The sequence below is a fragment of the Lepisosteus platostomus genome, chromosome 6 (genome assembly GCF_059453375.1).
Source record: "Lepisosteus platostomus isolate fLepPlt1 chromosome 6, fLepPlt1.hap1, whole genome shotgun sequence".
NCBI lineage: Eukaryota > Metazoa > Chordata > Actinopteri > Semionotiformes > Lepisosteidae > Lepisosteus > Lepisosteus platostomus.
This window is the reverse complement of record NC_142616.1, coordinates 25,295,748-25,312,145: the sequence shown is the minus strand read 5'-3', so window position 1 is coordinate 25,312,145 and position 16,398 is coordinate 25,295,748. Positions and strand designations below refer to the sequence as shown.

Sequence of the window (16,398 nt, the reverse complement as noted above, 5' to 3'; positions counted from 1 at the left end):
AATATAAACAGATCTCTGTAAGTTTAAAATATTTTTTAAAATATATTCAGGGCATTTGCTTTCAAATTTATTGCACCTCTTAAGACAAAAATCCAAATGTGCCCAAATCTGCCACAAGTGAGAGGTTGTCTTAAAAGAAACAAGGCAACTTCTTTCATAGTGATTTTTGAATTCATTGTTTCATTGTGATTTTTTAACTTGAATTCACCACAGCTCCTTAAAGTATTTTATTCTGTTAATGAATGTAAGCAATATTGAAATGTGCTATACATTTGTTTCAGAAAATACATAAAAGTAAACTAAAAGTTATAGCTCAGCTAATAACATTTGTTTTGGTTGTTATTGTTTCATAACATTAACTTATCTTAGAAAGAGAAATATACTGTATATATACATATATTAAGTAATGTGTTTAATTATTTGAGATTAACATATTTCTTCCCTCTCGTTTATATTCACATTTTCATTTTCAATTTAATAGTGATTTTGGTATTTCAGAACCCGGCTTTGCAACATTTAAGTAGTCTTAAATCTGAAATAAATCCCAGTAATACAGAAATCAAAGTACATGATGTTCATATGCTAAGATTTATTACAGTTGTTCCCTCTGTGGCTATATGTCATTGAATTCAGGAAGCTCTTTTTGTAGCACTGGAACCTTTTGTGTAAAATAATATTAGAAAAAGAACTGCAGTATGATGTTAGTAGTTGAGCTGGTAACAGTAATGAATCTCCTATGGCTTTTGATGCATTTATATAGTGCTTTTCATGTCAAAGGATCTCAAAGTTCTTTATATACAGTACAGAGAAATTGTTTCAGCAGTTGAATTTAGGGGTGTCTTTAGGTAGGCCAGATTGTTCAACCCCATAGCTAAACTTATTGTAGACTGGACTCCAGGATTAACATCCCTACTCAAAAAGTGACTTTAATGGGATCTTTAATGATCCAGTAGTCAGGGCGTCATCTTAAAATCTCTTTCAAAAGACAGCAGTCTCCTACAGAACAGTGTCCCTGGTCACAATTGTAGGGAATTGGTTTGGAATTCCTGGTCCCCAGGGAAGAGTGCCTCCGACTGGTCCTGGTCCTGGTCCTGGTCCTCCTTTCAGTAGCAACCTGCTTTTCTCACATTGCTGATATGCTCAGCCTTCGGAAACCACTGTCTTGATTGAAAGCTTTCTTACTTTTTTCTTGGTATATTAATCAAGACATTAAATATAGTTTATAAAACAGAAAACTAGGCACTAAAACCACTAGAAAATAAAAAACATGCATTATTTATTAATATTCAAGACATGCCTGGGAAAATAAATTACAAATAAATACAGTGGAACAATGGACAAGTACAGTAGAAATGAGGATCTGGTATAAGTTTAGATTTAAATGATTAGTACTGTAAGGCAAACATAAAATAATGTGAAGTTGGTTATTGTATCAATAGCTTTAATACAAATATGTCATTTTTATTAAATATCTAATAATAAATTAAGATGTCTTATAAAGTGATATTTTTTTAGAGGGAAGATTCTGAAGAAAATAAGTGTTGTGCTCAGTGCTACAGTATGAATTTCTTGAGTGTGGTGTCTATATTCATTTGGTAGGAATCAGAATCAATAGAACCTTTGTAACATCTTGTATGACTCATTGTCTCTGGTGGCAGTTCACTGCATGTGCTTGGAGACCTTTCTATTGAATGAGAATAAATGCTATACAGTATACTGTACATGACATGTACTGGGTAGTTAGGTTCAGTGGTGTTTGGGGGAATTTGTGCAGGTATTGTGCAGGTATTGTGCAGCTTTGAAACAGTTTTCTGTTCCCAGTGCCATAATTTATTTTTTTACCTACACTTTCTAGTTGATTGCTTTTTATAAACAAAATATAAAAGGTAATTTTCTGTAATTATGAAAACAGCATAGGCTAGCATTTATAGGATGTTTCATAATAAATTGATCTTCATTTATTGTTTTAAAGTCATACAGTACAAGGTAACACTGCCATTCTGAGCCAGTTCTCCTGTATTATATAGATTTATAAATTGATTTGACATGTTTTAAGGACTGCCAGATAAAATTTAGTTCAGTTGGGTTTAAATGTAACTCAAGAATTTATTCATCACCTTGCACAACTTTCCTCGGGTGTTTTGTGTAAGAACAGCAGAAAGAAGGCATTTAAGAAATAGCTCACCTGATTCAGCATTAGCTGCACATGTATGCCATGTAATATACTCACTTCTTTCTGCTTTAGTATATAATTAGTGCTGAAAATCATTTTATATGTGTCATAATAAGTAAACTCATCTAAATTCACATTTGAGACTTGATACCAGTTATTCATTTGTCTCCTCCAAATTATAGTCCATATACTAGCATGTTCTAACAGTCCAAATAATGAATAGACACTATGGTTCTATAAGGGTTATGGTGGCTATAAACCAATTAAATATCAGGACGTGATGCTGTTTTTCCGATACATATTCAAGAAGGATGTTATTCATAAATAGCCCTAGCTTGGGTATTACTGTATATAATAAGAACAGTATCTCTAATTAGATAATTATAGATACTCCTTACTCCTATTATACTGATGGAAAAAAGAAACGCAACACCTTTTCCACACTCTGGCCTTCCCGTCTGCTTGGAACAGGCTGAAGAGTGATTCATCCATGAAGAGGACCTGATGCCACTGCTGACGAGTCCATCACAGCCTCTGTCTGGCCCAAGCCAGTCGGGTGTAACGTCTAGGAGGTGTGAGCAGAGGGCTTCTGACAGGTTGCCTTGCTCTAAGGCCAGCAGCCTGGAGCCTCACTGTCGCGTCACTGATGTGGGCATTGTGTCTGCCGGCAGATTCAGCAGCATTGGGTGGCAGATCTGAAACGATCTCTCAGAAGACTAGTCTGATGTGTCGGTCCTGCTCTGGTATTGTCACTCAAGGGTGACTGGATCTTGGACGGTCATCTGTCCTGCCAGTCTGCTGAAACCTTCTCTGTAGTAGGGACACAGTGGAGCGGCTTACTCCATAGTGTCTGGCAACATTGGCACATGACATGCCTGCCTGCAGCATGCCAGTGGCCCTCTCCCTTGCGTCTGGTGACATTCCAGGCATTATGGAATGCACAGAAAACTGACTAAGTGTGGCCTTTTTCTTGCATTGACCTAAGCTTCGAATTAAGGCCTTTTTAAAGGCATCCTGATCAGGCATTGTTCCACCTGGACCTCTTTGGGTAAAAGTGCACCTAACGAGCTTTCATGTTGTTGGCAAGTTGCAATGCCTCACTACACAAGTTGTATTGCTGTTCAGAGGGCTTAAAACAAATTGACAACTTTTTGTGAAAGTACACTAACTACTGTACAGTAACTATAGTATTCTCATTCCAGAAAATGTTGCTTTCCTTTTTCCATCAGTATGTACTGTATGTAAGTTTTTAGAAAAAAATATCTGGAGAAGAATACTTAGAAAGCAATAACATTTTAAGATATCCAAAAAGAATAGAGACAAGAATGATTAATGATCCCAAGGCATTGTCATCAGGGGACAGGCTAAAGGGGAACTGCAGTCCCAATTTCTCTGACCGGTTTCTATATCTTGGTTAAGAAATAAATAATAATAATAATAATAATAATTGCTTACACTTATATAGCACTTTTCTGGACACTCCACTCAAAGCGCTTTACAGGTAATGGGGTCTCCCCTCCACCACCACCAATGTGCAGCATCCACCTGGATGATGCGACGGCAGCCATAGTGCACCAGAACGCTCACCACACATCAGCTATCAGTGGGGAGGAGAGCAGAGAGTAATGAAGCCAATTCATAGATGGGGATTATTAGGAGGCCATGATTGGTTAGGGCCAATGGGAAATTTGGCCATGACTCCGGGGTTACACCCCTACTCTTTTTGAGAAACGCCCTGGGATTTTTAATGACCACAGAGAGTCAGGACCTCGGTTTTACATCTCATCCGAAGGACGGCACCTGTTTACAGTATAGTGTCCCCATCACTATACTGGGGCATTAGGACCCACGTGGACCACAGGGTGAGCGCCCCCTGCTGGCCCCACTAACACCTCTTCCAGCAGCAACCTTAGTTTTTCCCAGGAGGTCTCCCATTCAGGTACTGACCAGGCTCACACCTGCTTAGCTTCAGTGGGTTGCCAGTTGTGAGTTGCAGGGTGATAAGGCTGCTGGTATTTTGTAATACAGTCAAATTAATTGACTGTATTACAAAATTTCACAGATTATGAATTAAGCACCCGATCATGCACTTTGTGACAGTACAGTATTGTCACCATGTTGTCAAGAGTTTTGCAAGAACTGCGACGTGAAGCAGCCCTTCCTGCTCACGAGTTGCTCTAATGACTAATGTAACACAATGTACAAGCGAATAAGTACAGATTGTGCAGACATTTCAGTGGAGAAATGTTCCAATGTGATCTGCATGCAGAGTTAACAAGTAAGTAGTATTTATTGGCAAAACCATCTTGAATCAAGAGCAATAATTCTATTGGTTTAAAGAGATGTATTCACAAGCCTGTTTGTTTACGATGTAGTAGGGCTGCTTCAAGTCATCTGATGTTTTGCTACCTTGTTCTGGATTGCAGAGAATGACAGCAATATGGCACTACGTATACCTGGAAATGTTGTCTATTTTGTTAGGTTTACATGTTACTGTTTATATTTTACTTTCATTGTGGTTTGAAATGCAATCATTAATGGCAATTCCTTATAACCCCTAAATGTAAAAATAACATTGCAATTCCCTTTAAAGAGAACTAAATCTCTTCAGTCTAAAAAAGGAGATTGAGAGGAGTTTTGATTAAAATATATAGGGTCATAGGTGGATAAATTCACACACTGTAGCGAAACAAAGACCCAGGTTCACAATTGGAAACCAAAAGGGAATTAATTTCTCACAGAGAACATAATATGTTTCTCTACATAAACTGTTGTGAGTAACTGGAACACATGGTTAATACCCAAACTATTTGCAGAAAATAAAAGTTTAGTTTCACTTAGCACCTCAAATACCATAAGATAGGTCGACTTGTCATCTCTCATTTGCATCCTTTCTTATATTGTTCAGTAGTGCACCAGCACACGCCATATTTCATTAAAGGGACAAGACGATAGAGAAGTCGATATCTGTATTGCTGACAAGGACACAATATTGTCTATACCTTCATTCTACACAGGCTTGCATACATGTTATTGTTCTTGATTGACATCTTTGTGTGGTGAAATACATAATGGAGATTTATGCACAAAGTATGGTTTGAGTACTGATATATATATATATTTATTAATTATACTGAACATTAACCTGAAAGTCCTAAAATCTAAAAACACACTCAAAAATCATTGCTCATGAAAATAAATTTCCTATCATAGCAAGATGTCATTAATGTTAAGGTTAACAGTAAAAGAAAACTTTCAGTACAGTGTACTTACCACTATGAATATCCTTTTTATAACTGTTTAAATGTTGATGTAATCAGAATTCAAAGTTCATTATTTGCACCATGTTATGTGTTGCTTTCTACCTCCACAAGAATGTTACATTTGACAATCATTATTTAAAATAGATTTGCTTCATTTTAAAACCACTCTTGATTTAGTAATACTCAGGGTGGTCTATTTTTCATATCATCAGAGAGATTGGTGGTTAAAGATGGTAGCTACACAATATTTTCAGGGTAACCATGGGTTACCAAATAATTTGTCTAATTTGTGTTTTACTTGTAACCTTTTTGTAATTCCTGTTTAAACACTATTTCAAGAGAGCATAATGGAATTAAAACAAATGGCCAAGTAGAAGGTTTGTGTCATTCTGGTGAGCTGAATGTATCTGATTGCATCACTTTAATTTCTGCACAGGTTTAGAAAACATATTGTATTTCTCAGAGGATTATCTGTTACATTATTAGTTGTTCCTTTTTGCAGTCAGGACCTGTAATATCCTTGAGTGTCCATTAGTTGTTGGTATTCTATGGAAATGCTAGCACATATAAAATTATTCCAGAAATTAGATGATTATTTAATCAGATAAGTAATGCATTAATGGAAACATGGTAGACTAATTTATAAATATTATAAACATAAAGTACAGGGAGAAATAAATATTTCAAGAAATATATACTGTATATATTGATCTCTCCATGGTGATGCGAGTGTTTTTGTTCTGTTTCAATCCATTTTAGGTCAGCAAGTTGGAAAGAGAGAAAACCCAAGAAGTGAAACACGAGCAACACAAGTCTGCAGTGGTGGTGACGGAATTGAAGGCCAAGCTCCACGAGGAGAAGATGAAGGAGCTCCACACTGCGAGGGAGACGCTGCTGCGGCAGCATGAGTCCGAGCTGGTCCGAGTCATCAAGATCAAGGACAACGAGATCCAGAGGCTACAGGCCCTCGTCAACGCCCTGCGGGATGGCTCTACCGACAAAGTGAAGACCGCTCTGTTCTCTGAGGCCAAGGAGGAGGCCAAGAAGGGCTTCGAGAATGAGAAATCCAGGATGCAGCAGGAGATATCTGAGCTCAAGGGGGTTAAGAAACAAATGGAAGAGGCTTTGAGCATGGTTATACAAGCTGACAAAATCAAAGCTGCAGAGATAAGGAGTGTCTATCATCTTCATCAGGAGGAGATCTCCAGAATCAAAAAGGAATGTGAAAGGGAAATTCGAAGACTGGTACGTGTTGGCTCCTGTATTATATTATCACTAATTACTGAGATTAGTCTTATCTTTCTTTCTGAATTTATTATGAAATTTAAATCAAATTAATTACATTGAAATATGCCAAGAAGACTGATTCCTGGCAGTAAAAAGCATGGATTTCAATGTTTCAGAGGAGAACACTGTTTAGCTTTACCAACAGTGTATTGACTTTAAAGCAGATCATTCACAATTTGATAAAATATTGCAGTTTTGACATATCAATAAGGATGGTCCTAAATAACAAAGCTTAAGGACAACTTGAGACTGTACTCAATAAAGAGAGTAATTGTTTTAACCTGACAGAGACATCACTTTTAGGTGTTATCAAAACATCCATATGTTATGCTTGCCAAGGAATCTCTAAAAATCATTAAAATTACATGCCCAAAGATAAAAAAGCAAATGTAGCATTCTCTTACACTTCTGGGAATAGTTTGAGACTAACCTACATTTCACAGATATGACACGCATCTTTGTCATTGTGCTGCATGTAAGAACACAAGAAATATGATAAGTTTTTTTACTGCAACAAGAGTTAATTAAAAATCTATCAATTGTATACAATAGCCCAGCATTTTCAAACCTTGACAGGAAACCATTATACAATATGTGTGTGTGAACTGTATATTGCATATATAGTGTCCTCCAGAAGGAATGGGATATCAAAGTCAAATCTGTTGGTTTTGCTATACAGTTGTGCAATTTGTATTTGTGATCGTGAGATTATTACTAATGATATAATTATATAATAATATGTACAATATAATATTAAAGTATTTAATATTAGATGGTAGTAGCTGGTTGCAGATCCCTTGGAGGCAATAACTACATGAAAGCCTTAACCTATTGAGCTTGAGCTCACTAAACTCTTGTGGCCTCGTTTGAGATACTTTGCTTGATAATTTCCAGAAGCTGTCATGCATGTCCAGACCATGACATTATTCTCACTATGGTAATTAATAAAAGTGTTTACTGCAGATGTGTGTCAAGTGGTCACGTGAGGGCTGCAAGCACACACAGCTCCACTCCTTAGACACTGGACAACTCCACCATGCCAAAAAATCAGATCCTCTGCCCTAGCAGAGTTTTACACTGTCTAGATTTCAGGGGAGGATGTTACTTCTATATCGTGCTCAGTGCACTAAGACTATCACACATACTGTACTTGTACCAATTACATCTTAACATTTTAGTGTGCTTACAGTATGTTACCAACTGGAAGTTGTTAGCTGAAATACTAAAACGTGTATGGGAAACACTGACAATGCTGAAAAGGAAAGGATTTGTAATTTATTTTCTGTATTTTCATGTTTTTCAAGTCAGTCTTCAGAAGCTGTGTTTGATGACCTTAATTATTTACTTTTCTACAATGTACTGCTTGGGAACTGAATATGTTGTTGAAAGTCCAAAGGCTTACTGATTCAAAATATTGCAAGAAAGGATTAAAGTACAGTACTAGTCACCTTAGATATAGCTGAAGGGTTTGAAAATATATTCTTGCCATGTGATTTACAAGTAATACCAGAGTTAAAATGCAAAACATTTTAAATAGGGACTACATTGGGCCAAAGGCAAGATTTATTTATTATAAACGATTTTGTAATCCGTCTTTAAAACTACAATGTAAAGTATTCCATTTGACAACAGCACAAAAAACCTAGTTAGAATTAGAATGTTACATGTTTTACATTTTAATTGAGCTAACAGAAAGGGTGAACTTAATTGCGCAGTAACTAATGATAAGGATATAAACCTTAATCAGATTATTTCCACCAATTGGAATGAAAAATGATTTGTTAATGAATCACATTTTTAGCTGCTCTGACAAATCAGTTAAGTAGATGGCAGCTTTAAATCTCACATTTCCATAAATATTAATTTTATAAATTGAAGAAATTTGGAATAATGCAGATGTTCATATGCTATCCTTAAGTGCTAAAGGGAATGATTGCCTACATTTGGTCCCATATTTAGAACATACACTTTTACATTCAAGGGAGCACCTTTGTTGAAATACCCTTTTCTTTTTTAATTCAAAGACGAGATTTCTTTTCAGAACTCTTTTGACAACAGACAATTGCACATGTTATTACAGTTTGGAAGGACACGGATATTGTACCTAATTAGTATTAGTCTGTCTTTGTGTATTTCTGTTCACTGAATCAGCACAGATAACATTTCTTTGTTCTATAATTGGAAGTCTATTTTTATTTGTAACAGAATATGAAAAAAGTAAAGAAATACTGAAAGTGCAGATTATCTCCTAAACAGGGAGAAAAAGCAGGTTACTGCATAAAGTCACTGTGGCTTTAAAGACTCAATTTTGTAACAAGACATTAATGCAGATAGTCACATTAGTGTACATGTAAATATACCATATGTACTACTACTAAATGTACACTATTTTAAATGTACAATTAAATCTGATTGAAGTACAAAATAAATATTTATTAGGCTGTTTGACCTTGGGCATGGGCACTATTATGGATTTCTAGTCTGTTTACACAGATTATTTAATGAAGACTCCTAGTATAATTTAAGAAAGCTAAAACTAGTTGTGATGCTTGATTGCATTCTTATAAAAACATTAAAATTAAAAAAGTGACGAATTTGAATTAGTTGTAAAATATAATACTTTTATTGTGGACTTACTGTTTGTTTTTTTTAGGTCCTTAAATAGTCTCTGTGATTTGCATGCATTCCATTTTTTTTATTTGTAGATTTATTGTCATGTTTTAAAAGCACACCAGTTTTTTTTCCTGGCCCTGGCATTTTGTGTGTATAGTAGAGTCCCTGAGTAGAATACTAAATTAAGGCCCTGTACCACGGTATATGAATGTCTGACTGAAAGCAGGGCCACGAAATAATTCTAAAATCACCCTGTTTGTAATTCAACAAGGATTTCTAAGGCATTTCACATCATTGGTCCTTTGAAAACAGGCAGTTTGCTCTTATGAACTAGAGAAAAGCCCATCTGACACAGTGAAGTAGAGAATCTGTATTTGTGGATGGGGGGCATTATGTATTCTGTTTCATTGCGTGTTCGAGAAGCAGGGCACTGTGCACTGGAACAAACCCAGGAATAAACCGTAAGATTACAACTGAAGCAGGGAACTGATGTCTATTATGACAAATTGCTCTAGTGCAGTTTCACATAACAAGTCTGCCAATGACTGGAGGCTCAGAGGGGATTTCTGTCTGACTGCAGTCTTTGCAGCACTATAAATAGGTTGAAACATAACACACAGAAGTGTGGGTCGATAGCAAACATGCAATAAAATTGAGAATTGATTTATGTTAAATTTTGCAGCCTATTGTCCTGATTAAGCAAAATACATTTTCTAGGTGTGTCTTTCATCTTCAGCTGACCTAATTGTTTGGGGGAGATGAATGATTAACAGCTGCATTGTTTGAAAGGGAAACAGTAGGGAATACAAGTGAAAATACAGCAGGAGCTCCAATAGCTGGAGGTTGTGCAGAAAACAGAAGCCTCACTAATGCTGCTCTAACAACATTTCAGTTATTTAATTACACCAGAAGAAGTCAATATTTAAAAAAGCACACTTCAAATGTAAAGCAAATTAGCACATAATCAGTGCTCTCCACATGGACGTGGGGTGTGGTTTAAACACTTCATGATGCTGGCAGACAAGATGTGTTGTTGTACTGTACATTCACTGTTTCTTTCAAGTTCAAACACAGGAAAATTCTGACAACCATGAAATAAGTGACTGTTGAAAGCAGACAGACTCAAGTGTTCAAAGAGATCTGATTAAGTCTAACGGAAAGAAAGATTTGTTTCCTAAACTACAGTATAATGTGATACTAGTATGGTATATCATATTACTCAGTATTTTGTCTATCAAATTTGTATTAAAGAGTTAATTTGCAGCAAAAAGATTTTAAAAATTGGGTAGATTTTTATACATACAGATTATGTATGCATTTAAGAATGCTGAAGGTACAGACAACCACTGTGAAGAACTATTGTGGAAAAGTTAAGTTAGTTCAGAAATATGTGCAGACTTACAGAAATACATATTTTCATTATACAGCTACACTGTACATGCTCCAAACTTAAGATTTATGCTAGTTTATCATGGCTGAATAATTATTAACATTATTTAGAGTGAATTTTATATCAATTAATTTTCAGTTTATCGAAAAGGACCGAGTCTTAAATAGCAAATTGAAATACACTGCTTAGACAAAGCGAATTGAAATACATTTTCAGACATCATCTGGCAGACATGCAGCTGATGAATGGGAATGTGAAAAGAACCATGGGATTCGAGACCAGCTTGTTATGTGAGACAGAAAATGCAAATGGCAGCGCCACGCTCACACAAAGAAAGCAAACGTAGCCGACAAAGATGCTTTATCAATGTTAGCACCTTCTGTTTCATGCTCTGTTCATGCCTTCGCACCTGCAAACTGTAAAAAAAAGTGCTTTTGAGGGAATGAGAGTGACTGCTTTTAACCAGTGAGAACAATCACATGAGGGGACGACTGTGATTGGCTGGCTCTTTCACTAAATGCTCATTTCAATTAGCGCTTCAGGAATATCACTTACCATTCTAGACTGGGAATGCATTTGGGAGAGGGAAAAACAGAAACCAAGAAAGCACTGATATGAAATGTGGAAAATTCTAAATTTTTAAATTCTGTCTGTACTAATTTCTCCTTCACCACGCTGGCTTTTTACACTAGCTTAAATGAAAATGAGGAGATTTATGTGAGTATACTCTATTCTTATTTTTATAGCTCAAATGTATGGGAGTTATAAACCATGACACAAAGATTCAAGGCACAATAAGAACTAAAAAAATCCCTTGGACTTACCAATATTATTTGATCAATGACATTGAGAGACAGTGAGTAGTTTGACCACCCCTCGTTGCATTTTCCTTTTAGACGGCCTTGAAATCAAGTGGCCCATGTGGAGAGAGAAATGTAAATGATGCAGCAAGAGATCAAAAACACAAAAGACAAAACTTGTGATATTTTCATTTTTTGGATAAAAATACATTCTGTTTTCACTGTAACTCGTCTGTTTCAAACACTCCTTCATTTCAATAGCTTTTCTTCACATGTGCCCTTCTCTGTGGACAGTAAAAAAAATAGACGAAAAGGGTACTAGTAGTGCTTTCAGACAGCCGGTTAGTAGACCGAGCACAGTGTGAAACCACAGCTCTTTAGAGTTTAAGTAATATATGGTATGTGGGCAGGTTTAGTGTAAAATAGCTTGGAAAGGGAAAAGTCAGCAGAACTGTGATTTTTCTAAAACAATTTTCACTTACATTTTAAACAGGGCACAGTGGTTATACAGAATATCAATCACTTTTTTCATATACAGTTGTTATAAGCACATTTGATGTATTTACAGTATGTGAAGGATTTCCTATTTACAAGGAATGACGAGTGAATGATATAGTCAGTCTATAGTCTGCACTTTTCCTTTTATGGGCATTTTGTTGCTTGTCAAGCAGAGTAGGTGTTTCACTGTAAAGGTGTTTAATTTTAAATGGTTTTCTTTTTTATGACATTTGCACATTGATATGAATGGGGCTTCATAAAATAGTTTTTTTGCCAAAATTAACTTCTTTTAGCAGTTTCCAAAATGACCAATGTCCTTTTTACTATAATACACAGTTGGTATAAACCATATGTACTAACTGTACTGAGTTTTCATACATTGTGCCTGTATATTCAAGGATTTATTCAGGGAATAATATAATTTTGTACAAACATTCAGTAGTTATTTATGTTTTACATAATGCATGGTTTTATAATCAAAGTTACTTACCAATGATACCTACTAAACGAAGCAATCATAATAGTATAATGAAGGTGAAACAAAATGCATTAATCATGTCGAAACAATGTGAAGGATAATACCCAATAGAAAGGGTTTTAATTGTTATATGACTGTTTTAATGTCAGCACAAATGTTGCCTAGTACTGTGTCCTCATATGCAAATAATTCAATATTTTAAGGATTGTTACACTAAAATTATAGAAATATATTAGGGAATATTTGAAAGTTCTGTGTTTTTTTAATAGAGTACCAAAACAGAACAATTAATGAAAGCTTCAAACCAGTTCTAACCAATTTATTGTGGTGTGTAACAAGTGGATGTATTGTCTTAACTGTTGATGGCAATTGTAATACTCTAACAGTATAAGCCTATTTGTACTCTTACAGATGTCTGTAGATAGAAAGTGAAGCCACTGTCTGCATCGTGATATAGAGTGTGGGACTTCACTGAAAGGTTTCCATGGTTACTATAGATCTGTACAGTGCATCCGTGTGTGATTCTGTTCTGTTCTCCTTATAGATGGATGAGATTAAGTTAAAAGACAGAGCAGTCTACGTGCTGGAAAGAGAGCTTGGGGTCCAAGCTGGGCAAACTCAGAGACTCCAGCTCCAAAAAGAGGCTTTAGATGAACAGCTTGTCCAATTCAAAGAGGCTGAACGACATCTGAGTAGCCCGAAACGAGAGGCTCCTTATGCAGGTGGTGCAGGAGACGCCTCAGATCATTCAGGAAGTCCTGTAAGCACTTTTACCTGATCTTCCACTAAAGCAGCACCAGTTTCTTGATGACTAGCCCTTCAAGCCTAGGCATGTCCCCATAGTTGATTTTAAAATGGCAAAAGCAGCAATGATGATTCATAACATGAGATTTTTTGTTTGTGTGCTTTTTTTCTGACAATTTTGCTAATTTATGTTACTATTATTAAATTGGCTTTGCACAGTTTATTTTTTATTTTTATTTTATCGGATATTAACTGCTTCATTCTTGTACACTTGCCAAAGCTCAAATGTACATACCTTTTTAAGAATTTGCTGTTATTATCAAACTGCAGATAGCGTGTAGTAGTAGCAGAAGGCTTTTACAAGACCTTTCTGTATGAGCAGGTTATAATGTCCATGTTTATTTATTGTCTCAAAAGACCTTTACATATTGCAAAGTTCTGTTGGTAAGGTTTCACTCTGTCCCTTCTGGAGACTTCGCAGAAAACTTTACTACAGTGTTTAATATGCTCTTAAAGCATATTATACTCAAAACATCTAAACAGACTTAGATTTAATCTTAAACTCCTTCAGTTACCCTCTCTATGCCTTCAACCATTGTAATTCTCCAAACAATAATGTTTTCAAATTCTGTTTTTTATCTATCTGCAGTGATAGTCAAACACAGCAAATTAAATTATTCAATTAACCTTAGAAACTTTAAACTCTGAATAAAACCAACTTATTTTCTAAATTGCTTTGCAAATAATATAGTCTCTCCTCAGACCCACAAGGCTTCATCATATGATTTTTGTATTCATGATATTGAAACATTGATAAATAACTTCTCATTATTTTATTAAATATAAATTTTATTTTCTGTTTATAAATGCTTAACCCAAATACCAAGGCTTAAATCTTTTTGAGCTTTAATTCAATATTTCAAACTAACACATACTGCTGTATACATACTGTATACCAGGTTGCTGCTTATTGTTTAACTATCAACAAATGTTTACAATTTATTATGATGATAGAAAGAGCTGTTAATTTTTTCTGACTCTCAGAGATATGTCTGACATACGTTGGACTTTTCCATTCTTTGTTCATCAAAGGCAACAAAGGCTGTAAGTTTTCTTAATAAATCAGAAAAATTAAGGGAGTAGCAATTTTTTTGTAGTAAATTAGAATAAAGTTCTTAATTCTTGATTTTGAAAAGTCTCTCCTGCACCTGTTGAATAAGGAATTCTTGATTTAGTTTCTCTTTTTACTAGGTTGTATATTGTTTCATTTTACAATTTAAATGCTAGTCATAAAACTTCAATTTTTGTAATGTAAACATCACAGTAAAATCTAAATTTTCTTTACAAAAACTAAGCTTACCTAGAACACCCAATATTAATAGAATGATGGAGTTTTCTGTATGTTCTGTATGTTAGTGCATTGTGTTTATTAACATAGTTAAGTGGAGTATGTCTTCTGAGTATCTGTATTTTACTACTTTACTACGTTGCCTTTCTTTCATTTATTACAGTACATGTACAGGTGTTTTAAGTACATACAAGTGTGGTGAAAGTGCAGCTTGAATGGTTTACTGTGCTCCCTGTTCAAAAATGTGTGGGAAAAGGGACAGAAGGCATGGAGAGGTGATTCCCTGTTCTTTCAGTGTACTTCCCAGTCACATACCAACAAAACTGTTCAAAAATTACTGAAACGTCTTTTATATTAGAGTAGTTTTATGTTCATTTAAGTAATCAGATAAAGGCACAGTTAAGCATAATGCTTCTTTTTTAATCAGTGCACATGGACTATACAGCCTCTGATGAGCTCTTCAGTGCTTGGGTTGGCTCTGAAGCCTGTTGGATGCTGGGCTGATGTTCCGTTATTTGCAGTTGGTTTATGTTTTAGGAACAGCAGTTGGATGAAAGAGATGCTCGGCGTTTCCAGCTTAAGATTGCTGAATTGAGTGCCATCATACGGAAACTGGAAGACCGTAATGCACTTCTGTCTGAGGAAAGGAATGAACTGGTGAGCACTGTATTTGTCTCCTTGTCCTAGTTTCTCTTTACATTGTTCTTCGTGTGAAGCACAGTTAAATATTACTGTATGATATAAATCCCCACAGTATATCTATGCTGACTTATTAGGATGTATTCTTTACTTTATTCTTTTCCTTTGGAAAGGACATACTGTATCATCCTTCCATCCATTTCTTATCACTTCACCCAATTTCAGGTCATGGGGGAGCCAAAGCCTATCTTGACAAGCAGTAGGCATAAGGCAGGATACACCCTGGACAGGACATCAGTCCATCAGGGCTGACACATTTCAGTTTTGCTTTGATTCATTTTTTACATAATTTCATAATTATCCATTTAATGGAGGGGAAAAAAATGAAAGAAATCAGTTATTTGTGGCGTTCTGAATATCATATCATACTGTTCGTGACGTTTTCAAAATGAAAAAACACATAAAAAGAAATCCAGGATCAACACACTTCTTGCAAACTGGTCAAATTCCAAGCAGAGCTTAGTTTGCCGATAAAACTACTCAGGTAGCACCGTAATGTAAAGTAAATATTCTCGCTCTGTTGTATCATTGCAGTTCTATGAACAATCACCCACCCATCCTATTTCCTGTTAAGGGTCATGGTGATTGTGTCTACAGTGGTGACATTTGTTTCTCTGCATTGGGAAATAATATCAGATTCACCCTTTCTATCACTTTGAGACATATTGTTAAACTAACAGAAATATTATGAGAAATTTGAATGCAGCAGTTTTTTTTAGATTGGCGTATTTTGGCCTTTCTGTAAGATAGCTCCTGCCATTAAGAGAACAAATTTGAACATTCAAGCCAAAGGGGATTTTTTACACAGCCAGCAGAGAAAAGAATGAAAGTATGCTGTAAAGAAAATGGACCATTTATATTTGCCAAATATTAAAATTGAATAATAGATGATGTGGGCTGTTGTATTAACATGACCTTTCCAAGGTCTCATTTACATTTGGATCTCTCATAAAATCATTTATCATGATAAAGAAGGAACATATTTTTATGTTTAATATTACTGTAATAGCAAACCCAGTGCTATTGTCAACAGTGAAAATCAAATTATAGGGACATGAAATAGCTGTAATTATAATGTACATAGGCTCTATACATAAAGAATATT

The 16,398-nt window shown here is 35.4% G+C and overlaps 1 protein-coding gene across 10 annotated transcripts in view; it reads left to right on the top strand.

Moving 5' to 3' along the window:
• The window catches only part of jakmip3 (Janus kinase and microtubule interacting protein 3), a 55,588-nt gene that overhangs the window by 15,389 nt on the left and 23,801 nt on the right, over positions 1-16,398 (top strand). For 6 of the 10 annotated variants that reach the window (XR_015939520.1, XR_015939521.1, XR_015939518.1 and 3 more), the window contains exons 3-5: positions 6,196-6,681; positions 13,047-13,262; positions 15,132-15,251. Coding sequence is in view for 3 of the 10 variants with exons in the window: in XM_088635038.1 (XP_088491164.1) it covers positions 6,196-6,681; positions 13,047-13,262; positions 15,132-15,251 (822 nt within the window). In the remaining 7 variants the exon portion in view is untranslated. The remainder of the gene's footprint in view (positions 1-6,195; positions 6,682-13,046; positions 13,263-15,131; positions 15,252-16,398) is intronic. The other 4 variants (XR_015939522.1, XM_088635039.1, XR_015939524.1 and 1 more) reach the window with 3 other exon arrangements.